The sequence below is a fragment of the Thamnophis elegans genome, chromosome 2 (genome assembly GCF_009769535.1).
Source record: "Thamnophis elegans isolate rThaEle1 chromosome 2, rThaEle1.pri, whole genome shotgun sequence".
Classification (NCBI taxonomy): domain Eukaryota; kingdom Metazoa; phylum Chordata; class Lepidosauria; order Squamata; family Colubridae; genus Thamnophis; species Thamnophis elegans.
In genome coordinates this window covers 169332349-169357827 of record NC_045542.1, presented here as the reverse complement: position 1 = coordinate 169357827, position 25479 = coordinate 169332349, and the positions used below count along the sequence as shown (strand labels likewise).

General features: G+C 44.3%; 1 protein-coding gene and 1 non-coding gene across 2 annotated transcripts; both read left to right on the top strand.

The window, feature by feature from the left end:
- Nucleotides 1-423: 423 nt before the first annotated feature.
- On the top strand, nucleotides 424-22721 carry LOC116502582 (major histocompatibility complex class I-related gene protein-like). The gene is made up of 8 exons (XM_032208458.1): nucleotides 424-500; nucleotides 12142-12420; nucleotides 14075-14350; nucleotides 17066-17347; nucleotides 19278-19376; nucleotides 19901-19933; nucleotides 20635-20659; nucleotides 22586-22721. The coding sequence occupies exons 1-8, from the start codon at nucleotides 437-439 to the stop codon at nucleotides 22719-22721; spliced, it is 1194 nt and encodes a 397-aa protein (XP_032064349.1). The 5' UTR covers nucleotides 424-436.
- A 341-nt stretch (nucleotides 22722-23062) lies between these two features.
- Nucleotides 23063-23169, top strand: LOC116505103. Its single transcript, XR_004254892.1, has one exon. It is a non-coding gene; the product is annotated as a U6 spliceosomal RNA (small nuclear RNA).
- Nucleotides 23170-25479: the final 2310 nt, after the last annotated feature.

Genomic DNA, 25479 nt, shown 5'->3' with positions numbered 1-25479 from the left:
ACACCACCTGACCCTCTGTCCTTGAGTGAGAGTCCCAGCTCCAGTCACAGGATTCTCCAGATTAGATTACTGCGCTTGTTATTACCGTGCAAAACAAACTTTTATTATTGTGATGCCACAAATCCGCAGACTTTGAACGGGCAGAGAACTTTCTGTTTTGGTGCAGAAAGTAACCTCGGCTCCATTACGTTTGAGCTCTACCGTTGCCTGGTTCTGGACAACGTCTCCCTGGGACCCCCCTCCCTCCCTCCCTCCAGGACCCCCGGAAGACAATAAGAGAGCAGCGTTTTTTTCTCTCTTCTTCGCGGACCCGGACGGAGCGGAGAATTTTGGCAGAGTTGGACTTTTTTGCAGATTGGGACGGGGGCAGCGCCTAAACGACTTAACGGACGGCGTCTTCGGTTGGAGGTGCACGGGGGCGCCTGGTTGGATAGCGATGCTGCTAACCCTCTTGTCCTTGGGAGTTGTGCTGGGGTCCTTCGTGCTTGGGACTCTTTGCGGTGAGTTTGCGACGGGGAGGGGAGGGAAGGAAAGAGACGGGGAGGGGATCTCATGTCCTGAGCTGGATCTTCCTCTCCCCCATCCTCCCCCCTCAGTCCCAAACGCCTTTCCCAGAAGGGAAAATCCTCCTCCTCTCGCGATTCAGCGATCCTGGTTTTAAAATCTTTAGTAACTGATTTGTAATCAGCCCCCATTTTTATTTCTGGGAGAACAGAGAGTAGAAGTGAAAAGAGAAGTTTTTAGACTTCAGCCCTGCCGTCTTTCTCCTGGTCCTTCCTTCTCCTGCCTGGGCAAAGTCCTCACCATCCAGCTCCACCCTTATCATCAAGCTTTGCCCTCACTGGAAAGATCCTCAGCTCATTTGATCCACTTTAGAGAACCTGTTGGGGAGGGGCTGTTTCTGATAATAGCACTTAGATTTCTGTACAGCTTGATTCTGCTTTACAGTCCTCTCTAATAAACGCTTGAAGGGGATGGTGTTGTAGTACAGACCCCACAATTCTGCTCTTCTCCCTCTTCCCTCTCCAGCCTCTCCTTCACACTCCCTGTCCTACTTCTACCGCCGACTCTCAGAGAGCAGCCAGGGGCTGAACCAGTTCTTCATTAGGGGCGACGGCGTGGGGTGGGGGTGGGGGGATGGGAGGAAACATGGGGAATCTCACGTCCTGGGCTGGATCTTTCTCTCCCCCATCAAGTAGCCACCAATAGCAAAGGAAATAAAGTAGGGGGAACGTGCCCCACCGCCTCCAAAGGGAAAAAAAATCCCTAGGCTTTCTTAATGTTTCTTCTTTTACAGACTTCCCAAGACTCACTATTGCAGTCAATAGTAAAAATAAAACTCTCTGTATTTTATTCTGTTAGACCAGCGGTTCTCAACCTGTGGGCCGCGACCCCTTTGGGAGTCGAACGACCCTTTCACAGGGGTCACCAAAGACATGGGCGCACGCTGCCCTCTTCTCTCTGACAGCTGCATGGTTAAAGAGCCATTCCCCCAACAGCCTTTTTCCCTGGGGGGCTCCGCAGAGCATCCCAAGACGGATGCCACCACATCTGCCCTCTTTGGGATAGATCCTCTTCAGAATGACGAGGCCCCACGCCAAAGCCCCTCTCCCAACTGGCTCTTCCTCCCTCGGAGGGCTTCGGGGGGGGGGGGAAGCTTCTGCAGAAGTCCAGGTGAGTGAGAACAAGTTCCCACCATTATGAAGTCTCTGAGGCTGTAATTGTATGGGGTGTGTGCACACACCTCCACCATGGTGTGGAGCCGCGCCGAGGCTCTGGGTGGCCAGTGATGACTCCGGAGCCCATTTGCGGGAGGCGGAGTCCCCCTCGCATTCCTCGTCTTCCCAGATGGGCTATGGAGTCATCACTGACTTTGCAGAACCTCGGTGAGGCTCCATGCCGTGGAAAACATAGGCGCACACCCCCCACCCGGCAAAATTACAGCCTCGGAGTCTTTGTTAACAGTGGGAACTTGTTCTCACTTGCCCGGGCTTCTGCAGAAGCTTCCCTCCAAAGCCCTCCAAGACCCTCTGAGGGAGGAAGGGCCAGTTGGAAGAGGGGCTTTGGTCCTGCTCTGGGCTGTAATTGCGCGGGGCGTGCGCGCCCCTATGTTTTCTATGGTGTGAGGCCGCGGCCGGAAGATGAAGAACATGGGGGGGGGGACCAGTGGGACCTCATCCTTCTGAAGAGGACCACCTACCCCGAAGAGGGGAGACGTGGTGGCATCGGTCTTGGGATGTTCTGTGGAGCCCCGCTGCCAGGTTCTTTTAACCATATATTTTGGTCCTATGACTGCAGAATGCTGCAAAAAATCATAAATGCAGGCCAGTTGTTGAGTGTTTCAAATGTGATTGGAACACTCAACAAGGTGACCACAATGTGTGTGTGTGTGTGTGTCTTTCTGTGTGAGTGTGTGTGTGTGAGAGAGAGAGAGAGAGACAGAGAGCGAGGGAGGGAATCAGAGAGAGATGGATAGACACAGAGAAAGGCAGGGAGAGATACAGAGGGGGAGGGAGGGAAGGAGAGACAGACAGACAGAGAGAGACACACACAGAGAGACACATACACACAGAGTGAGCGATTAAGTGAGTGAGTGAAAGACAGATAGACACACACATACACACACAGAGTGACAGAGAGAGAGAGAAAAATACACAGAGTGAGTGATTAAGTGAGTAAGTGAAAGACAGACAGACAGACAGATGCACACACAGAGTGACAAAAAGAGAGAGAGACACACACACACAGACAGAGTGAGAAACACACACACACACACAGAGTGACAGAGATGGGGGGAGGGAGGAGAGAAGGTCAGAGGATACAGAGAGAGATACAGACAGGCACACAGAGGAAATGACAGAGAGGGACAGAGAGGGAGGGAGGGGGGAGAGAGAGAGACAAAGAGCCACACAGAGTGAGACAGACAGAAAGAGAAAGAGAGAGAAAGAGAAAGGAAGGAAGAAAGAAAGAAAGAAAGAAAGAAAGAAAGAAAGAAAAACAAAATGGGAGAGAGAGATGAAAGAAAAAAAAAGAAAGAGAACTTATGACCACAATTGAACCCAAAATTTTGGTTGCTATGGAAGAGCATCATTAAGTGAGTTTCACCATATTTTGTGCAACTGTGCAACGAGTTGGATGCGCCAAACAATGCTCTGCTATTTCACATTTCTCATACTGTCGCAAAATGTAGCAATGTAGTTTACTGTTATTCTATTAAGACTGTTACAAATGCTACATCATGCTTCAAGACAAAATTTCATTTATTTGTAATTAGAAATAAATATTTCACAACATATAATTACATATTGTTTTTGTGATTAATCACTATGCTTTAATTATGTTGAATTTGTAATAGTGAAAACACATCCTGCATATCAGATATTTACATTACGATTCATAACAGTAGCATAATTACAATTATGAAGTAGCAATGAAAATAATTTTATGGTTGGGGGTCACCACAACACGAGGAAGTGTATTAAACGGTCGCAGCATTGGGAAGATTGAGAACCACTGTTTTAAAGTATAACTCAGATGACGATTCACACTCTGGTTACTTCCACTTTTCTCTTGTGGCTGACTCAGCTTCTCATCGGCTCGCAATGGCCGTTTTCACAATCGCCAGGTTGAGAGGCTTCTTCTAGGCACACCAGGGAATTTGTGCTTTCCCTGTACTTACTGGCCTGTACCTCTCTTGTTCACTGTCTCTACAGGACAGCTTCAGTCTAAAAAGACGCCCCAACAGCTGTGATATCGACGATCCCACAGGAGCCCCTCAGGTGCACGTCATACTGCTGTGCTGCAGGCCACGCCCCTCCCTCAGTTCACTTCTTTTTTTTGCAATTTTTTTATTTTTAAACATAAAAAAACAACATAAAAAAATTCTCACCCATTACATACAGCATGTCGTTTGATTACAAGTGTTTTTGTATCCCTACCTATTCTCAATTACATATACAATCACAGATTTTCCGTCTAATATAACTAGATACCTCACTTTCATTGTACAACATATATTCAATTATGATTAATATTTCAATAAACCTAATTCCCTTACATTCTTGATCTCTGTTTAATAACAATATACCTTTATATAATCACTTTTCCCATTCTGAATATTTTTACAGTGTAAAAGAATTTACCAACTGTTTATATTTATATATCACTATTTTCAATTACGTATAATCCCACCAATCATCCATCAAGCATGCTTATGTTCATTATTGTCCTTGTACATCATACATTCAAACAAAAATGTTATTCCTTCATTTTTCAACAAGGTATTCTAAATACTCACTTCATATATATACCAATTTTTAATTACTTCCTTATTAAAATTATTTATCAACAACAGGATATCTTTATAATATACACTTAGGGTTATACTTTATATCACCAATCCTCTATCAAATATACATAGATTCATTATTATCGTTATCCATTTTAAAACAAAAAGTTTTAAATTATTCAATTCATATATATACCAGTCTTTCATTGTATCATTATTAATCTATTTAACAACATAATTATATTATCACTTATCTCCTTCAATTAAAACGTAAGTAAAACATTTTTCATTTCCAGGTTTTTTTCCCAGCCACTGATAAAACAAATCCCATATCTTATAAAATTGCTCGTCTTGTTCTCTAATTTCAAATGTCAATTTGCTCATTTCAGCACACTCCATTATTTTTCGAATAACTTCTTCCTGTTTTGATATTGTTTCATTTTTCCAGTTTTTTGCAAATACGATTCTAGCTGCTGTTAAAACATTTACAATCAAATATTTTAAGTCTTTATTATAGATTTTTGGTATGATTCCCAGTAAAAAAAACTCTGGTTTAAGATCTATGTGTTTGTGTATCATTTTCTCCAACCACATGTGAATTTTAGTCCAGTATCTTTTAGCTTCAATACAAGTCCTCCACATGTGGTAATATGAGCCCGGTGTCTGATGACATTTCCAGCACTTTTCTGATTTATTCTTGGACATTCTTGCAATTCTCGTTGGGGGTAGAGGCCACCTGTAAAAAATCTTATACAAATTTTCTCTATATGTAGTTGACATTGTCATTTTATAATTTTGAGACCACAATTTCTGCCATTTCTCTAAATCAATCCCATGCCCAAAGTTTTCCCCCCAAGCTATCATGGTTTCTTTAACTTATTCCTCTTGTAATTTAACCTCTAATAAATATCCATAAAAAAATTTAATTACTTTTTCATCAATACCTGTTAAATTTTATCTAACTCAGTCTTTTTGTTGTAAAGACCTTTTGATTTTCTATCTTCATTATATTTAGATTGTATCTGTACATATGAGTACCAATTCATTTCTATTCCTTCTTGTTTCAACTCTTGAATAGATTTGAGTTCACCCTCTGCATTCAGTATTTCAACATATCTAACTGTTGAAAATGCTTCAATCGTTGATATCCAGACTGCAGTTTTTAAGTAGTGTAATCTTTTAACCTTTTCCCAAATTAATAGCAAAGCCTCCCTTATATAATGTCTTCTAAAATAACCACGTGCTTTAGTTCCCTTATACCATAAAAAGAATGCCATCCCAACAGTAAATCATGACCCTCTACATTCAATAATCCAGAGTTTTTTAGTGTTATCCACTCCTTAATCCACATCAGGTTTGTTGCTTGATAATATAGCTCCCAGTCAGGTAAACCCAATCCTCCTCTTATTCTAGCATCTTGTAATAATTTGAGTTTTATTCTTGCTTTTTTCCCTTGCCAAATAAACTTCAAAACTATTTTATTTAGATCTTCAAAAAAGTCCTTGTCCAATCTGATTGGGATTGTCTGGAACAGATATAAGATTCTTGGAAAAATGTTCATTTTAATTGTAGAAATTCTTCCTATCATTGATAGTTATAGATTTTCCCATTTCATCAAGTCAGTCGCAATTTGTTATTTTAGTCTAGTATAATTGTCTTCCTTGAGAGGTCTAGTTGATAGGTATATCCCCAAATATTTAACCTTGCTTGTGATTTGAATCTGCAAGGCTTCTGCCAACTCTTCCTTTTGTCTTAATGTTATGTTCTTTGTCAAAATCTTTGTTTTGTCTTTATTTATTTTCAAACCTGCTACTTTTCCGTACTCCTCTATTCTTTCTTACAATTTGGGTGCTGTGTCTAGTGGATCTTCAAGAATAAAAACCAAATCATCTGCAAACGCTTGTAGCTTGTATTCTTTTTTTAAATTTTCATTCCTTTTATTTCTTCTTCTTCTTCTCTAATCTTTCTATTTAAAACTTCTAATGTTAAGACAAAAAGTAACCTTGTCTCGTACCTCTCTTTATATCAATAGAATCTGTCAATTCTCCATTTACCATTATCTTTGCTGTTTGTTTATGATATGCCTGCATACAAGTTTAATAAACTAAACTAATATACCATTTGTATGGTTTGGATAAATTTCTTACCAAAATTCATCTGTTCCAATTGTAAAAACATAAATTGCCAATTCACATTGTCAAAAGCCTGCTGTGCATCAAGAAACATCAAGGCCTCATAGTATTCCAAAATATTCAAAATCATTCTCATATTGTCTTTAATTTGTCTCTGGTAAAAAACCATTTTGATCAGAGTGGATAAAGCTATTTAAATCCCTTTTGAGTCTCTCTGCTAATATAGATGCAAATAGCTTGTAATCTGAATTTAATAAAGAGATTGGTCGATAGTTCTTGGTTTGTGTTAAATCAGTCTCCTCCTTGGGTAGCAATGCAATGGATGCTTCTGACCATGATTTAGGTATTCTGCTCTCAGATATCACTTCATTCATAACTTCTAAGAGTGGGAGAGACAAGGTTTCTTCAAATGTTTTGTAGAATTCCACTGGTAGTCCATCCAGACCTGGAGCTTTTCCATTATTTTGTTTTTTAAGTGCTTCCGTTAGCTCCATCATTGTTATTTTACTTTCCAACATTGTTCTAGTTTCGTCTGATATCTGGGGAAGATTAGCATCCTTTAGATACTTTTTAACTCCTCCCTCTTCCACTTTCTCTTGTTCATACAGCTTAACATAGTAGTCTTGTATAATTTTTTTTTCTCAGTGTTTCCATACTGAATTTGTATTGCTCATCTCTTAATTGGAATATTTTCTTCGCGTCTCTCTCTTTTTTCAGTTTATATGCCAACCATCTGCCTGGTTTATTTGCATTTTCAAAATAATTCTGTTTAGTGCCTCTAATGTTTTGTGCCAGTTCTTCCTTTTCCAGTAGATCCATTTTATGTTTGATTGTATCCATTTTTATTTTAACATCTTTTTTTGTGGCGATCTCTGTAGCACTTTTTCAAGTATTTTATAATCGTTCTCTAGGGCTTTATGCGTTTGTCTTTTCTTTGAATTTCTCTTCCTTGTGTAGTCTATTATCAGATCTCTAATAACAGCCTTCATTGTATTCCAAAGATTCTGCATTGATGTATCTTCTTTTCTATTTTTTTTAAAAGAAAAAGGCCAATTCTTTTTCCATTTTCTATACAGTGTCTTTTTCTTTCAATATGATATTATTTAGTGTCCATCTAGATCTTGTCCTTTGGCCTTTCCATTTGATTGTGATTGGATTATGGTCCGCCCAAGTGCTTGTTTCAATCTCAATTTCTTGTACATTGCAAATCAATTCTGTTGATATCATATCAATTCTGGAAAATGATGAATGTCTATTTGAATAAAAAGTATATTGTTCTTTTGTAGTATTTCTTTCTCTCCATATATCTTTTAAAATTATTTCATCTATAATCCTGAAGAAAGATTTCAGAAGCAGTTTTCTATTTAACTTTGTTGTTTTGTATGTTTTGTAGTCCATCTTCTGGTTTACAATGCCATTAAAATCTCCAATCATACAAATATCAACATAGCCCAAATCTGAGATTTTTTGTGCATTTTTATAAAATTCATCTTGCTTTTCATTAGGAGCATAGATTCCAATTAGGAATATTTTTTTAATATTATCCATAATTCCCATCATCAAAATTCTTCCCTTTTCATCTGCATAGATTAGTTTTGCTGGAATATTATCTTTAATATAGAAGATCACTCCTCTTTTCTTACAATTTGCCAGTGTGGTAAACATTTTCCCAAGCTTTGGTTGTGTTAGTAGGTGTTCATATCTCTTTTGAATATGTACTTCTTGTAGGCAGATTATGTCAAGTTTTAACTTTTCTAATTTGTGAAATATTTTCTTTCTTTTAATTACTGAGTTGTCCATTTATATTGATTGTGACCATTTTTCCCCCTCCATATTTATACTTTATATACAGGATTTATAGCTCTAGTTGATCTGGGTTCTCATTGTTCTCTGAGATTTATTTATACCACCCACTGCACCTTCTTCTTTATCAATTCCGCCTACGGCTCCTTCTACTTTTTCAATCTCAATTAGTAGTTGTGCCACTAATTCATCTTTTTCAGTTTTCTCAGCCATTTCTCTGAAATGTTCTGTATAGAAAACTTCTGCCTTATCGATTGTATCTATTCTATATCTTTGTTCTTTCCATGTAAATAATAGACCTTCGGGTATGAGCCATCTATAATTAACACCTTTTTTAATCAGAACCTTAGTCAAGAATTGATATTCTCTTCTCTCTCACTCTTCTCGGAATTTGTTTCAGAACTACAATCCCCTTTATATTCTAATTTTCTATCTCTCATTTTCCGTAGTATTTGTAGTTTGGTTGCTTTCTTGGTAAATCTTACGTGGACTTCCCTTGAAAGAGCATTTCTCATTGCATATCTTGTATGTACTCGGAGCGCTTCATTATGCCGTCCATCATCTTCTCTGGGGATATCTCTAATACGTTTGTCAATATCTCAGATATTATCTGTACTTGGTTCTCTCCTCTTTCCTCTTCTATGTTTTGAAATCTTAAGAAAAATTCAGACCTATCCATCTCCCATCCTAATATTCCACTGCTCTCCCTTTCCATGTCACTCAATCTGCTGTCTAACTCCTCAACCGTCTTCTCCTCTTGTTGAACCTTTTCTTCAATTTTTGGGACTCTGTCTTTGTATTTCATCATCCAGTTTTGCATATCTTCCATTTTTCCTTCAATTTTAGCAACTTTTTGTTCTATGCTTTGATTTTGTTGCTCTATTGTCTCAATTCTTTTTTCTATACTCTCAGTCTTCTTTACAATGGTGTCTAACTTTTCATCCTTACTATCAGCTCCTGCTTGTCATTTCTGTATCGCTTGCATGATTACCTCTAAAGTTACTCCCTTCTCCTTTTCTTGTTGAAGCATCGATTGTATTAATCTTTGTCCTCCTGCAGGTGAGGAGGCAGGGGTTGTTGTTGTAGAACCAATGGGTGTTGTTTTTCTACTCATCTTCTAAATTTTTTCTTTTATATTCTAGTCCAGTTAATATCACAAAAATTTAAACATCAACCTATGAAGATTAGAGATTATAAATAAAGTGAGAGGAGAGAAAAAAGGAGGAGGAAAGAAGTGAAAATCTCTCACTAAAAAAAGTAAAGGAATAAAAAAGAGAAAAGAAAGACAGAGAAGAAAAAAGTCTTCAATCCAATTTACTCAATTTACACACTCCCCAGGAGAGCCCCTCTGGGAGCAGGTCAAGGGTGGCTCCTCCAGAGCTCAATACTGTCTACCTGGGTGCCCCCAATCTCAGTTCTTTCCCTCCCCAAAGTGGGGCTTGTGGGAAAGCTGCATTTGCACATGATCAGGAAAATTCACAGATGTCCTGGCTGTCTTCCTCCTAACCCCTCTGCCTGGGTCGCCTCTCCTGTCTTTTGAGGGCTTGGTGGCTTTTGGCAGTGTCTGATGCTGGGGGAACCCGCTCGTTTCTGGAATCAGTTCAGTGTTTTGGCCAACACCGACTGAACCTTTGAGATAAGGCTGCCCTGTGGATGCAACAGGAGAAGAGAGAGAAAGGCTCCTTTGAATAAGGTTTCTAAAGACTGGCCTTTATTATGTTCACTTTCTCCTCCGTCCTAAACCCCCAAATCCCCAGAGCTTTTCTCTAGGACAGGCAGGGATGTTTCCACCCAAAATCCTCCTCGTTCCATTTCAGGAGCTCTCAGCATGGGTCAGTTTGCAGAATCCAAAATATTTAATATGTACTTATTATTCCTTAGGAATCAGGAAGGGGCCTTGGGGGGTTCCTAGCTCTTTGCTCTGAGAAACTATCTGAAGAATGTAACAGCTTCAGAAATCTATCAGTATATTAATGATTAAAGAGGCTGGTTATATGCAGAAGAAGAGGAGCAGCTCTGGATGGGGAGCATGAAATGAACGGCTTTCTTGGAGACAGAGAGGCCCAAACTGACATGAAAGGGTTTCTTGACTGTGAGGACATCCAACCTGAGTTCCATTCAGACGTTTCTCCTCTCAGGCAGACTTGAGGCTTCCTCATTGCTCAGCCCCACAAGGGAAAGAAACAAGGGTTCTGGATCACGGAGAGTCCGATCCCCCCTCCTTCTGTTGGAGAAAAGCTCTGATCCCTTTGGATCCTGAAATCTCCCCAGAGCAGGAAGTGGATCTGGGGCTCCCTCTCCCCAAAAGCTCTGAGAAGCCTCCAAGATTGTGGGGAGAAGCGGGAAGGAGGTGGCCCAGGCCTTTGCCTTGGACTGGGAAGGACTGGGAGGCCATACTGCAGGGAATGGGCAGAAGGACCACAGGTAGTCCTGGACTTACAACCGCTCATTTAGTGACTGTTCAAAGTTGCAATGTCATTGAAAATAGTGACAGAATTACAATTTTTTACACTTATGACAATTTTAGCATACTCATTGTCACATGACTGAGATTTGGATGCTTGGCAAGTGATTCGTATTTATGATGGTTGCAGTCTCCCCATATCACATGACCCCATTTTGCAACATTCTGACAAACAAAGTTAATGTAGAAGCCAGATTCACTTAACACCCAGGTTATTAATTTAACAACTGCAAGGATTCATTTAACAACTCTGGCAAGAAAATTTGTAAAATGGAGCAAAATTCACTTTTGAGTTTTGAGTTGGTAGGGCGGGACAGGACAGGGTGGAGAGGCCCATGGATTTCTGGGAATGAGGGGAATTCTGGGAATTGAAGTCCAAATGGCTGAGTCTGAGAAACTCTGATTTAGGCCTTTATCTTGAGAGTCTCTGATCCTGTGAAGGGTTGGAGAGCAGGATCCCAATCCCCTCCCGAGGAGGCTGAGGGGCATTTCTGCCTTTCTTTGGGCTGACAAAGTGCAGGATGAGCCCCAGAGGAGGACGAGGGTCAGAGCAGCTTCTGGGGAAAGTGAAGGGGGAGATTCAGAGGAAAAGCCTCCGGGAATGATGGTTCCGGGGCCCTAACTGGGTTGCTGAGATGAAGAAATCTTGGGATAATTCCAGTGAGATTCCCTGTGGAAGGAGGGGGAGCCCCTCGGAGTCCTGGGTTCAAGGCCAACTCCTGCTCAGATGGCTGAACTCTGGGAGGGGAGGGGGAATTGTCCAGGGCGGTGGGAGAGGGACGGGAGGAAGATTTGGGAGGCTACATGGCTTCATTGCTGCTCCCTTCTCTGCCCTCTTTGCCTCCCCATATTGAGGTTAGGGTGAGGGTTCACATTGGCCTCTGGTCTCACCCAAATTCCCCCTCTCCCATTTTATAACATCTGCAGCTTTTAACCAGCCACTTTGGCCCCCAGTGATATAAATGGAAAGTTGGGGTGACCAGGTGGGATTTCCTGCTGCTTTTGAGCTTCTGGGGGTGGAATCCCCTCTTTTACCTGCGGGGCCACTGCAGTCTCCTTGGGCAGAGACTGAGCAATCCAGAAGGGGATTTGAGGGAGGCCTTGCTGGAAGGGGGAAGGACACAATTGGGGCAGGTGACGTTTAGGGGACCTAACCTTCCTCTCCTCTCTCACCCCCACCTTACCTGCCCTCCAACCCTTCAGGCCCTCTAGAAGCTTCTTCTTTCCCTCTCGTTCGCTCCCTCATTCCACCTCCTGCCTCCTGCCTCCTCTCTCCCCATCTCCCCCTTCTTCCTTCTCCCCCCATCTCCCCCCTCCTTTCCCCCTTCCTCCTCCTCCCCCAGCTCTCTTCTTCTTCCTCTTCCTCCTTCTTCCTCCCCAAAGCCTCAGATGGGAGCCTCCATGGTATCCAGGTCCTTGACTGAAGCCCCGTAACTCTTCTGTCTCCCTTCCAGGCGCCTCCTCCCACTCCCTGAAGTATTTCTACACCTCCATCTCGGACCCCAGTCAGGGGCAGCAGCCTTACTTTGTCACTCTGGGATACGTGGATGATCAGGTCTTCGTTCACTACGACAGCCACAGCCAGAGGCTACAGCCTCGAGCCTCCTGGGTGGAGAAGTTGGGGAAGGAGGATCCCCAATACTGGGAGACAGAGACACAGAAATCACGTGGCCATGAGGAGATGTCCAGAGGACACTTGGAGAACCTGAGGAGTCTCTACAATCAGAGCGAAGGTGAGTGATGGGTCTGGTGCAAGGGTGGGTTCCTCCTGGATCACCCTAGTTTGGGGTGATGGTCGGTGAATCTGGAACTAATTAACTTCCGGGAATGCCGGTATCACTCCTGGCCCCTGTCGCTGGGTGCCTGTAGGGTTTTTCTTTTTAAAAAACGCCTCTCCGGATGATCTTGAAAACCTGCAAGGTTGCTTTGGAAGGGGACAGATTTCCCCCTGCCCCCTGGTGCCCGCAGCCTCGGAGCCTGCAGCCTTAAAGCAAGCCTTTGCACAGTAAAGAAAATCTCACTGTGTAAGTTGCACAGTGAGAAGGCTCCGAGGCTGCAGGCAACCGGGGATGGGGTGGGGGAATGCTGCCTGTCTTCCCCCTCCCAAAGCAACCTTGCAAGTTTTCAAGATCGTCTGCGGAAGCATTTTAAAAAAGAAAACGGTCTTCTTGGGAATGGGCTGCACTCAGAGGAGCCGGCGCCCGGGACGCCCTGAAGCAGCACCAGCCAACATGTCCATAAGAAAAGCCTCAAGGGCAAGTGTGGCAGCACCGCACCCACCTTCCCCCTGCCGGCCGCCTAGCAACGCATCCCCGCCGCCTCCTTCTACTCAGCAGACGAGGACATCCCATCTGTGCCCGCTTCCGCTGCCGCCACCTCCGCTCCCAAACGCAACTGTCAGCTGCGATCAGGTGCCTGAAGCTGCTGCTTTCTTTTTGCTGCACAAATATTAAATTCAAGGAGGCAATTTCTGTCTTAGCTTTTGATGCTTCTGGAATGATAGAATTTGTTCTCGGAAGTTAAAAACTGCAGCCAAATATTTAGTGCTTTCCTGTGAATGGCAGGAGATTCTTCTTGGACAGAAATCCAGAACTATTTTTTCCATGGGGAGATCAGGGAATCCCCTCTCGAGGGAAAGATCAGACTAGATCTCCCGAGGATCTTCCTCTTCCTCCAAAGGGAAGTTCTCTGGCTGAGCAGAAGATTCAGAGAAAGGATCCCCTCACCTGTCATTCCTGGGTGTGGAGAGGAAAGGAGAGGACTGATCAGTTTAGTTCAACTCTACTTCCAGGTGGTTTTCCCTTAGATTCAAGACTTCATTCCCACATTGCACTAAACCATGGTTTGTTTTTGCTTAGCCCAAAGTGGGAACCAGCCCTTGTGACTTGGTGCTATTTGTGAACACAGAGCAAGATTTATTGTCACAGGGATCCCTGCAAGCTTTTTCTAGATCGAGCAGATCTTCTTTGAGGCACAAGATTATAATTCCCTCTTTGCAGCTGCAGGTTCAAGCAACTGTTCCCCCTCGGGGATCCCTTCCTCCCCCCCACAAGAGTTCCCCCTGCGGAGGAATGGCAGAAGGAAAGATGGAAGATTCTCTGTCCTTCCGTTTCTTTACGACTCCTTCTTTTCTCTGTCTCCCTTGGGATCCTCTGCTGGCTTTTCCAGATTCCCTTTTTCTGGGGAGCTTCAGGGGCTGCATCCTGGGGGGGAAATGCAGGGATGCTGTTAGAGGGAAGGGAAAAGGGCAATTACTGATGGGGATTTCTTTCCCTTGAATGCTTGGGAGGAAATGGGGGTGTCAGTGCCTGTGTCAAGGTCACTACAGGGAGGGGGTCTCTGTCTATCTTGAGGACTCCCCAAACCATCCTCCTGTCTGTCTTTTAGGCCTTCACACATGGCAGCTGATTTGTGGCTGTGAGCTCCAGAGAGACAAGAGAAAAAGAGGGTTTATCCAGTATGGCTATGAAGGGAGGACCTTCATCACCTTCGACAAGGAGACCCTCACCTGGGTGGCTCCTGACCCTCAGGCCCAGATCACCAAGAGGAAATGGGATGCTATTCCAGGATGGAATCAAGGAAAGAAGTCCAACCTGGAGGAAACCTGCATTGAGTGGCTGGAGAAGCACCTGTCCTATGGGAATGAGACACTGCTGAGGACAGGTGAGCATCTGGATCCAGACTGGACTTTCCTCCTTTATGGCTGGATCTCCTGTACACATTCAGCCCCTTTGGGCCCCTGGTCTTTAGCCTGTTTCCCCTGGTGGGAATCCCCCCTCCTCTTCCAGCACCTCTTGCATGTAGACCCCCCCCCCCTCTCCCCTAGGTCCACCCCTCCCCTCTGGAGTCCTTCATCCCTGCAGAATCAGATGGATGAGATTAGGATCAATGGGGGAATTGCAAATAGAAGCCCCCACTGATGATTGCCAACAGCCCCTCCCTGCCCGGGGAGGATCCTCTCTCCCTTCCATTGGCATCAACCTCTCACTGCTCCCCCCTCCACTTTTGAGAGACAAAATCTCGTTTCCCAATTGATCCCTGTGAGATTCCCTTTGATCTCTCTTCCTCTTAAAATTGGGGTTGTGTCCCTTGGAAAGAGGCCTGGAGCAGCCTCAGCTTCAGGGGAGCAGAAGAGGAGGCAAAATGTAGGGAGAATCTTCTGTGTGGTTGTCAGTGATGTGCCGTGAAGTTTATGGCTGGTGAGGCAAGCAGGCAAAAGCCACCCTGCCGCCCCGGCGCTATGTCCGACATAGAGGCGGGACACCTCTATGTCAGACATAGCGGCAGGGCGACTTTTGCCTCTAGCGCCGCAGTGGCTTTTGCCCGCTTTCAAGAAAACTTTCCCTGGAAGCTTTGCGGGGAAACCCTGCAGGCCCCAGGAAGGAATGGAGCAGGGTCAGGGGCAGCCCGGGAAGCCCCTGCGTGGGTCGTGTGAGAGACGGGAATGGGGAGGGGACTGCGGAGCAGACCACAGAGTTGGAGAAAGAGGTGGAGGAGAAGGGGGGGAAGAAGGAGAGGAAGACTCTGGAGTTGGCTCGCCCGTCCGTCCGTCGGGTGGCTCAAGCACTGCACTCCTTCTGCCCAGCCGCTGCTGCTTGCCTGCCTGGCTGCGATCGTGGAGCCCCGTTGGGCAGGAACGGCACTGACCTGGAGCTGGATCGTGGGCAAGCGGCGCAAAGCAGCGGAAGTGAAAGGTGGTGGGAGCGGGAGGCAGCCATCCAGCCAGGCAGGGGCGATGCTCCGGAGCGTCCCCTCCATGCCACCTGCCTTCTTTGACTGCCGGGGAGCGCCCTTGCCTTCTTGCCTTGCCCCTCCCCTCTGCGTCAAGGTGCACCGCGGGCAAAGGGTCTCCCCAGGGGGATCCCGCTCAGCTCCCCAGAGCCCGGCCGGGGGTTGATGATGTCTGCGGGGCTCGATTCAGCAAGATGCTCCACCCCCAACTCCTTGCCGGTCTGCCACCGCACAAGAACCTCGATATGTAGGACAAGCAGGGCTCCACGATCCTCCCTCCCACCCTTGGTGATCAGTCTTCCAAGCGGTCGTTGCCCCGGATCTGCAAGCCGGGGGATGGGAGAGAGGGGGATGTGCGTCAGGCTGCAATGAACAGCTGGTTTTGGACAAACCAATCATTTCGGCCGCAGTTTCGGATTGCAGAGCGGAGCGGCCCCGGCGTTGCAAAAAAAATGTCATTTTGCGTTAGCCCAGGAGGTGCCCAATCTGGCAGAAGCTTTCTTGAAAGCGGGCAAAAGCTGCCCTGCCGCCCCGGCGCTAGAGGCAAAAGCCACCCTGCCACTATGTCTGACATAGAGGCGTCCCACCTCTATGTCGGATATAGCGCAGGGGCGTCCAAAAGCTCTGCCACTATGTCCAAACGCCCTGCTGCTATGTCTGACATAAAAAAGTGCCAGCCCGCCAGCAGAGGCGGGTAAAACACACACACACACACACACACACACACACACAAATTACTTACAATAATACAATTACTTACAAATTATATTAATTTTGAATTCCTCCCCCTCCCTCCGACCCACATACCTTTTCCAGCTGTTTCACAGAGGATTTCATCTCTGCTGTTGTCTGCCATGATGAAAATGTAAAAATGTAAAAGGAAAAAGGCAAGAGCTGCTGAGGTCAGGCTTGGTTAGCTGCTGCCAGAGTCCCCAATGGATGACTCTGCTTAACTGTTTAAAAAAAGCCTCTAAAAAAACGCCCTCTACAGGAGGAGGCAAGAGAACCAAGTGCCTCATCTACATAAGGAATTTTTCGGCTTTTAACCCTTGCTTAACTCTGCTCAAGTAATCATAAAGTCAGACTAAATGAGGCACGTAATTCTACCGCCTCCTCTTGTAGAGGGCACTTTTTTAGAGGCTTTTTTAACAGTTAAGCACTAAGCAGAGTCATCCACTGTGACTCTGGCAGCAACTACCTTAGCCTATTTCCTTTTAAAAAAAATTTCTTTTCATGATGACAGTGGTGAGGCCCTGCCTCTCCTGCCTCCCCTGATTGCACGTCACTGGTGGTTGTTGTCTTGAAAGGGAACCTAAAAGACCATCTCCACTTTCCTTCTCCTGAAGGGAGCAGCCCAAGATCACTCAGAATTCAAAGCAGTCAGAGAGGAATTTCCTTGGAGCCTCAATGTGCTTCCCGAGGTTTTTCAGGCTGAGTCCCTGGGAAGGACTCAAAATCAGGAGTTCTGGTTGAGCATTTTCCAGATCTGGATAATTTCCTAAAAGTCTTGGAGAGGCTGCAAGTGTGGAATGTAAATCTTTGGGTTAAAACTAAGTGGTGGGAGATTTTCCTGCCCCTCCAAGTTTCCCACCCACCTTCCAGGCTGTGGAGGGGCTCAGAGTTAATTCTTGGGTGCCGTTTCTGCAGAGACCCCAAAGGTGACAATGAGCAGCCGGACGGAGGTGGAGGATGGGATGGAGACACACGTCTGCCGCATGGATGGCTTCTACCCCAGGGACATTGATGCCTCCTGGAGAAGGGATGGGGAAGAATGGCTGGAAGAGACCTTCCATGGGTCTGTGGCCCCCAACGCGGATGGGACCTACCACTATTGGCTCAGCGTCCGGATCGACCCCAAAGAGAGGAGCCGCTATCGGTGCCACGTGGAGCACGACGGCCTGCAGGAGCCTCTGGACTTGGAGCTGAAGGGTGAGAGGCTGCAGGGAGGGGAAGTCTGGGCTCTCTGGCAGGCTGGAGGGTGGTGGGAGAGAAATCTGACCCCAGCTGTATCCAGAAGTGAGCATAGCTGAGCTTTCATCCATTGGTCCTTCCAGTATTTGAGGCAGGTGAAGCTGCAGGGACCAGACCGTAGAACTGACTTCGGGTGATGGAAAGGACAGAATCCCATCCCAATACTTGACCAATCCTGATGAAATTCCCTCCGATCCTCTCTTAGGCCTTCCCTGTTTCTTTTCTCCAGCAGAAGAGCAGAAATGACCCTGAGCCCCAGAGACAGATTTCCTTTTGTTTCCAATCCCCATAAAGAACCAGAATCAGGAGGAGTCTGGGAGCCCCTTTTCTGAAGGGAGATTTGGACTAAAATGGATGAAGTGCAGCTGCCTTCAGGAAAGGCCGAGAGAGGCTGGACTGAGGCATCCGGAGTCAGAAAAGAGGCTCCCGAGTCTGAGATTTTCCCCATCAGAGACTCACTTTGTTTTCCTGCTTTGAAGGTCAAAAGGTCCCTCTGGGTTGCTGCTCTAAGAAAGAAGTTGCAGATTATTTTATGATATATGAATTCCTGAGGCTCAGCATAGAACCCAAGGGAAAAAGCCTTTTCTCAAAGAACTCTGCATATGCTCAGAAGTGTCCTTGACGTATTTTTACACTTGACTTCCAAAGTTGCAAAATCTTTTATTGATGACTGTCATCACAATACAAGAAATATTCAAATGTAACAGTTGTCTCAACCAAAATATTCCTTTGGTTTTTGTTGTTGTTTATAGCAAGCATCCATTCACAAGTGGCAAGGTTGCTATACAATGGGAATCCTGAGTTTTGTGCAAGAGAAATTTAAAGTTCCCTCCTCAAAACTGCTCCCCCCCCCCTACTAAGCAATCCCAATTTATAATGCCTTGGTAAGACCATACTTGGAATTCTTCATTCATTTTTGGTGGCCACGATATACAAAAGACTTTGAGACTCTGGAAAGAGTGCAGAGAAGAGCAAGAAAGATGATTAGGAGCCTGGAGGCTAAAACATATGAAGAGCAGTTGCAGGAATTGGGCATTTCTACTTTAATGAGAAGAAGGACTGGGGGTGACATGATACCTTCCGATCTCTCAGGGGTTTCCACAAAAAAGAGGGAGTCCAGACCTAGAACTGAGGAGAAATTTCCTGACAGGGAGAAGAATTAATCTGTGGGATGGCTTCCCTTCAGAAGTTGTGGGTTCTCCATTGCTGGAGGCCTTTAAGAAGAGACCGGAGAGCCATTTGTCTGGAATGGTACAGGGCCTCCTGCTTGAGCAGAGGGTTGGACTGGAAGACCTCCAAGGTCCCTTCCAACTCTTATTCCCTTATTCTATTTCTGCCATTTTTATGCTATTTCTGGAGTGGACAAAGAAAATGAAAGGGTGTATTTAAAAAAAAAAAAGGCTGGGTGACATGAACTATTTTACTTCAAATAATAAAATGCAAAAACACTCAAACTGAAAGAGAAAAAAGATGGCGTACAGAGCTGCCCAATTCCACTCAGAGTCATGACTTATTGGAGCAACCAATAAAAAGAACAAAAATGTTTTGTCAACAAATTTTGTTTACATTATTGTGTTGGAGAAGTTTTTGTTTTGGAAGCTGCTATGAGTCAGAAGGTGGCAAAGGGCTGTTTTTGATTGGAAAAGCTAAAGATGAATTCAGTTGCCTTCATGCTGGGCTGGTGTGAGAAGAAGGCAGCATCCTGATGACACGTCCTCTAAGAACGGATAGCAAGGCGCCTTCATGTTACCTTGAGAAGGACCCAAAAATGAGCCCATGGAGTTTTTAATTTGGGGTATTTCCAGCTTTCACTTCTTGAGGTCTCTTCCCTGGTTGGGAAGATTGTTTGGGGTTCTCCTTCAATGATCTGCTCTTTCTCCCAATTCAGAACCAACCAATTCAAAATCCAACCTGGGGCTCATCATTGGCTGCGTTGTGGCTGCCCTTGTCCTGGCGTGTGCGATTGCTGCGATCCGGGTATTCTTAAGTAAGTATCTTTTTTGGGAGGGGGGGTGATGGAAGGAAGATGGGGAGATTCTTCCAAAGTCTCTCCCTTTGGGGAGCTTCTTCTGGGCTTCCTTCTGTCCTGTTTTCCCAGCCCTCTAGGGGAGCATCTGAGATCTCTGCCTCTTGCTGGGACTCCAGTTTCTATTCAGCTGAGTCTGAGATTCAGGCAGTCCTGTCTTCTTCTGAGTTGGGAAGAGGCATCCCAGTTCTGTCCCTTTCAAAGGCTTTGGTCAAAGAGCAGCAGAGAAGGATTTCCATGGAAACCTTTCTCCCCTCCCAGCTGCTCCTTCTGCTTCCCCCAATTCCCCTCCATCCATCTCGGAGGCAGCAGCAGGTCTCTCTTGGGGCAAATCAGGAGATACATTTGTATTTTGAAGATCTTTCTGTCTTGGTTGATGGGACTAAGTGACAGTGAAGCATCTGGAGTTCTTGCTCCTACAGAGGGAAAGTTTGGATGATCTCTGGTGGATTCTTTTGCGCTTTCACTGTTTTTTATTCTTGCAGAGAGACGTCAAGATGACTACAAAGCAGCACCAAGTGAGTGATTTGCCCTCTTTCCATGTAATCTCCAACTTAGAGAAGAGACCAGAGGCACCATTATTTGAGAGGGGTGTGTGTATATATGTGTCTTCCTCTTCATGCTAAGAACCAGGCTGAGGAAGTTGGGCCCCCTTTTCATTACAGCCAGGCTATTAGTAGAAGTGGAGTCCTCTAGGAGAAACATCTGGGAGAAGGAACCTTTAAGAAGAGGAGAAGACACAGGTGGTGGAAGGTCCCTCTGACTGAGGACATGCTCTGTTCCCCAAGTAGGCCGAGAGGAAAGGCTTGGCCAAATGAGAGTCAGAAGCTCTATAAAAGTAGGGATGAAAAGGGGGCATTTTGAGGGGAAAGGAGCTTTGGGGGGGGGGTGCCAGCTGGATCTCCTCTTGGTCTCCTGTCCCAAAGGCTCACAACTGGTTACAAAAAAAAATTTGAATCCATCTGTATCTTTTTAGGCCAGCTCTGCCTTCTGGCTTCTGTATGATGTAAATAATAAATTTTAATAATTATTTCCAATGCCTTTTAACCCAAGCAGTTTGATTCAAACTCTCTCCATGTTATTTGTGCATTTTTATTGTGTGGGAGAGAGAAAGGGAGGGAGGCAGCTGGAGTCAGAAAGAGCTGAGGTTCCTATAAGGAGGGAGGGAGAGACAGACAGACAGACATCCTCCCTCATCCCCTTTTTCTTTCTTTTCCAGCAAGTGACAAAGGATCCAGACCAGGGTAAGTTGGAGGGAGCAGCTGCTGCATGAGCCATTCTGTCCCTTTGCAAGACTTTGGGGGGATGAGGGGATGAAAAGAGGGAGAGGGTCCCAATTTTTAAAGCCCCTCCCCCTAATTCATCCTCCCTAGGGTCCCTCTGATTTTTCTACTAGTGGAATAATAAGAATAACTGCACCCACTTTGGCTTAGTGCTGAGGGCTCCAGGCGAGAATCTGAGTTCTATTTAGGCAGGAAAGCCGGCTGGGTGTCACAAAATCCGCTTTCCTTGCACTGGTTGATTCTGCAGAGGAGAAGGGAAACTCTCCCTATTGGATTATATTGTTGGATCTGAACATTGATTCCTTCTGTCTCTTTCTCTCCAATCCAGGGAGCAATCAGACTGTTTAGCAGCCCCCTTGCAGGTGAGTGGTCTCAGTGGGGGCTGTATGGGGTGAGAGGGAGGGGCCCTTTGGGGTCCAAGGACCAAGTGAGGGTGAAGATGCTTTGGGAATCCCTCTTCTCTCTCCTATTCACCTGAAACACTGGAAGGTAAGGAATTTGGGGGAGAAGGCTTGGGAGAGGGGTCTTACTGCCCCCAAACTCTGATCCTTCGGCACCTCTCAGGCTCTGACTGTCTTGATCCAACTAACCCTTGGATACTTTCTCCCTCCTCTTTGCAGGGGACACGCCCAGCATGAGGAAAGAGGAGAGAAGATGGGATCGGCCTCCTTCTGAATTAGGTCGGACTTTCAGGAGGAGCCCTTCAGGCCCTTCCTGCATGCTGGAACCCAGAGAGATTTTGGGGTCTTTCATCACTTGTGCTGTCCCAGCAGTATATAGCTAGTGTAGGAATTAAGAACTGTCTCCTTTAAGAAACTACCTCATGGGAAATGCAGGCAGAGACTGCCTTGTGGGAAATGTAGTTCCACAACATGTGATCACATCTCTGTTTATGATTGGCCACTGGGGCATCTTGCCCACATACAAAGTTTATAGCCGGGCAGTTTAAATGCCTTTGTGAACCGGAATAGTAGCGTTTTACATCTTCGCTCAGCATGGGGATAAAATCAACATCTTTTTACACTACATGATGGGACAGATCATGGAAAGTCAGAAGAATCTTAACACTGAACTGTAAGTTTTGTTATTAAGGATGCCTGATAATAAACGTGGTCTGAAAGAGATTCCTAAACGTGGAGTTAACTGGCTGCCCGAGCAGAACCTCATTGCCCAGGGCAGAACAAGGAGAGTCCCATTATTTAATATGGGACTTATGGTACAATTGGTTAGATGATAGATGCAAAGACTAGAAAGCTAATGATGAAAGATGATTAACAAACCAGAAATAAATACAGGTATAAAGCTATATAGAAGAATACGTATTGTAAGCAATATTATTACCAGAATGTACAAAAGTGTAAATTAAAATATATAGAATGATAAATGTAGAGAGAACTATGTTAGAATCATAGAAACAATAGATATAAGTTTGTTGTGTGCAAGTTCCTATATTTTTTATTCTTTTTTATGTTGACTATATTGTATGAATAAGAGAAAAGTGGACATAATTAGGATATATAACATCATGTATATTTTACAAGTTGCTGATATAATCGGTATATCGTCATTGCAAAGTTGAAACTGGAGGTAAAATGAAGAAAAACATGCAATAAAAATATTAATTAAAAAAGAAAAATCTGTAACTATGTGTAGACTCACAATGCAAGTGAGCGAACCAATTAGATTTGTGTGACATAGAGCTAAACAGCATTTAACTAGGATGGAGGTAATATGTTTATTGTTAATTTTATATTTGTTGAACACATTTTTGTGTGTGTACATGCCTGTCTTTCTGTAATTCTTGTTTTGTTTTGTTTTCATTCTGTATTTGTATTTTATTTTTGGAAAAGTGAATAAAATACATTCTCATTGTAATGCTCATTCCAGATACAGTGTCTGTCTTATCCTAGAAGCTGCTAGGGTCCCAATGTGGACTAAGAGGCTTCAGCTGGAACCTGGCAAGACTGATTGTGGCTTTGGGTCTTGGGACCTCCAGTTCAAGGACAAGGCCATTCTTGGATGAGGTTGCCCTGCCCCACACAAAACCCCATGTGGAAGGTGTTTGAAAATCAGGTGGTAATCATGGCCAGGAGGCTTTTGGCTCAACTTCCAGTTATGTCAGTTAGGGTTAGACTGAGGGGACAACATCTCCTTAATGGGATGGGTGGAATGGGGATAAGAATAGGGAGGAGTGGAGTGGAATGGAACATAATAGAACAGAACAGAATAGAAAATAGAATAGAAAATAGAATAAAAAATAGAATAGAAAATAGAATAGAAAATAGAATAGAAAATAGAATAGAAAATAGAATAGAAAATAGTGGAATGGAATGGGATAGGATGGGATAGGATAGGATAGGAGTGGTGTTTGCTTCGGCAGCACATATACTAAAATTGGAACGATACAGAGAAGATTAGCATGGCCCCTGGGCAAGGATGACACACAAATTCGTGAAGCGTTCCATATTTTTTCAAATGATATCAATACTTAAAAAAGATGCAAATTTGCTTGAATGGCAGAAGGGTATTAACAAATTTGTATGGGCAGGGAAAAAGAGCCCAAGAGCCAAGGTGGCGCAGTGGTTAAATGCAGCACTGCAGGCTACTGCTAGATCAGCAGTTCAGCGGTTCAAATCTCACCGGCTCAGGGTTGACTCAGCCTTCCATCCTTCCGAGGTGGGTAAAATGAGGACCCAGATTGTTGGGGGCAATATGCTGACTCTCTGTAAACCGCTTAGAGAGGCCTGAAAGGCCTATGAAGCGGTATATAAGTCTACTGCTATTGCTATTGCTAAAAAGCCGAGAATAAAACTTAAAATAATGCAAGATGTACATAAGGGAGGAGGCTTGAAATTGCCAAATTTAAAACTATACTATGAAGCAATAATTTTATCACTAATCAGTGACTGGATCAATTCAACAGACGATAGAGCACTTAACATTGAAGGACATGATTTGGTATATGGTTGACATGCTTATCTGATATATGACAAGAAGGTGGATAAGAATTTTAAAAGTCATATTTTAAGGAATGCTCTATAGCGTGTCTGGAAAAAATATCAACATAAACTAAACAACAAGATACCTATGTGGGCAATTCCCAGACATGCAATAGAGAACATAAGTATAGACCAAAAACAGGGTATAACCACATATAGACAGCTTCTCATTATAGAAAGAGGTGTATAACAGCTAAAATGTATTAAAAGAGGAAAAGGTAATTCAAACATGGTTTCAGTATGGACAGTTACAGGCCAGATGGAAAAAGATCAGAAAATTGGTATTACGCAAAATGAGCACAATTTACTAAAACAAATTAGGGATCAAAGTCAAATGCATATAAAAAGGTTATATAATGTATTAATAGAAATGGATTTGGAAACAGAACTAGTTAAAGACTGCATGATAAAGTGGGCACAAAATTTTGAAGAACCAATAATGCTGGATACATGGGAAAAGATATGGGTAAGAAAAGTAAAATTCACGCAAGCCCCAAATCTGAGAGAGAATTTTTCTAAGATGTTTTATAGATGGCATTTAGATCCTAAAAAATTGGCTTGTATGTATCCGAATTTACAACCTAAATGCTGTAAAAGCTTTTTTTTTAAATTTTAAATTAAAAAAGAATAGGGAGGAGTGGAGTGGAATGGAATGGAACATAATAGAACAGAACAGAATAGAATAGATAGAAAATAAAATAGGAAATAGAATAGGAAATAGTGGAATGGAATGGGATGGAGTGGGATAGGATAGAATAGCAGAGAATAGAATAGATAGAAAATAGAATAGAAAATAGGTGAATGAAATGGACTAGAATAGGATAGCAGAGAATAGAATAGAAAATAGTGGAATGGAATAGAATAGGATGGAATAGAATAGAAAATAGAATAGAAAATAGAATAGAAAATAGAATAGAAAATAGAATAGAAAATAGAATAGAAAATAGAATAGAAAATAGAATAGAAAATAGAATAGAAAATAGAATAGAAAATAGTGGAATGGAATGGAATAGAACACAATCTGGAAGGGACCTTGGAGGTCTTCTACTCCAGCCCCCTGCTCAAGCAGGAGATACTTTCCTTGACTTTTTTTCTTGTTATTTATATGTTGAAATAAAGTTTCAACATATAAAGGAACAAGGGAAAGGAAAGGGAGAAAAGAGAAAGGAAAGGAAAAGAAACGAGGAAAGGAAAGGAAAGGAAAGGAGAGAAAGGAAAGTGAAAGGAAAGGAAAGAGAAAAGAAAGGAAAGAGAAAGGAAGGGAAAGGAAAGGAAGGGAAAGGAAAGGAATTCACTTTTCGCCAAAAGTCTACCCAACAAACACGGACTTCTCTTCGGAGGGCATCCCTGGGGCTGCATTCACACGTAACCAGATCGCCTCCCTGTGCTAAACTTGGCAGGTCCTCACCTAAACTTTATTCTAAAGGGAATCCCAATGAGTCGAGGGGCAGCGACCGCCTAGGTCCCCGCTCCCCCTTCCTGGGCGTCGGAGGACAGAAAAAGGGCGGCTCACTTTCCTCTCTTCCTTCGCAGATCTGCGCACCTTGGAGGGGGGAGTGGAGAACTTGAGCCCCGGAGACTCATCGCTCTGGAGCGCGAAGGGCGGGGCGGGGCGGGGGCAGAAGGGGCGGGGTTTTCCTTCGGCTGATGGTTTGGGCTGTTGGGTGCAATCCGGTGTCCCGAGTTGCGGGTGGAAAGGCGCACGTGGCTGGAGGGCGATGGCTCTGCAACGGGCGCCCCTCTTGTTCCTGGGAGCGGTGCTGGGGGCCTTCGTGACCGGGG

Bases quoted from the DNA above. Each gene is read 5' to 3' on its own strand.
- LOC116502582 (XM_032208458.1), top strand. From the start codon at position 437: ATGCTGCTAACCCTCTTGTCCTTGGGAGTTGTGCTGGGGTCCTTCGTG. The intron at 19,377-19,900 runs GTAAGTATCTTT...TTATTCTTGCAG, and splicing joins TGCGATCCGGGTATTCTTAA to AGAGACGTCAAGATGACTAC. The intron at 20,660-22,585 runs GTAAGTTGGAGG...TGCTCATTCCAG, and splicing joins GACAAAGGATCCAGACCAGG to ATACAGTGTCTGTCTTATCC.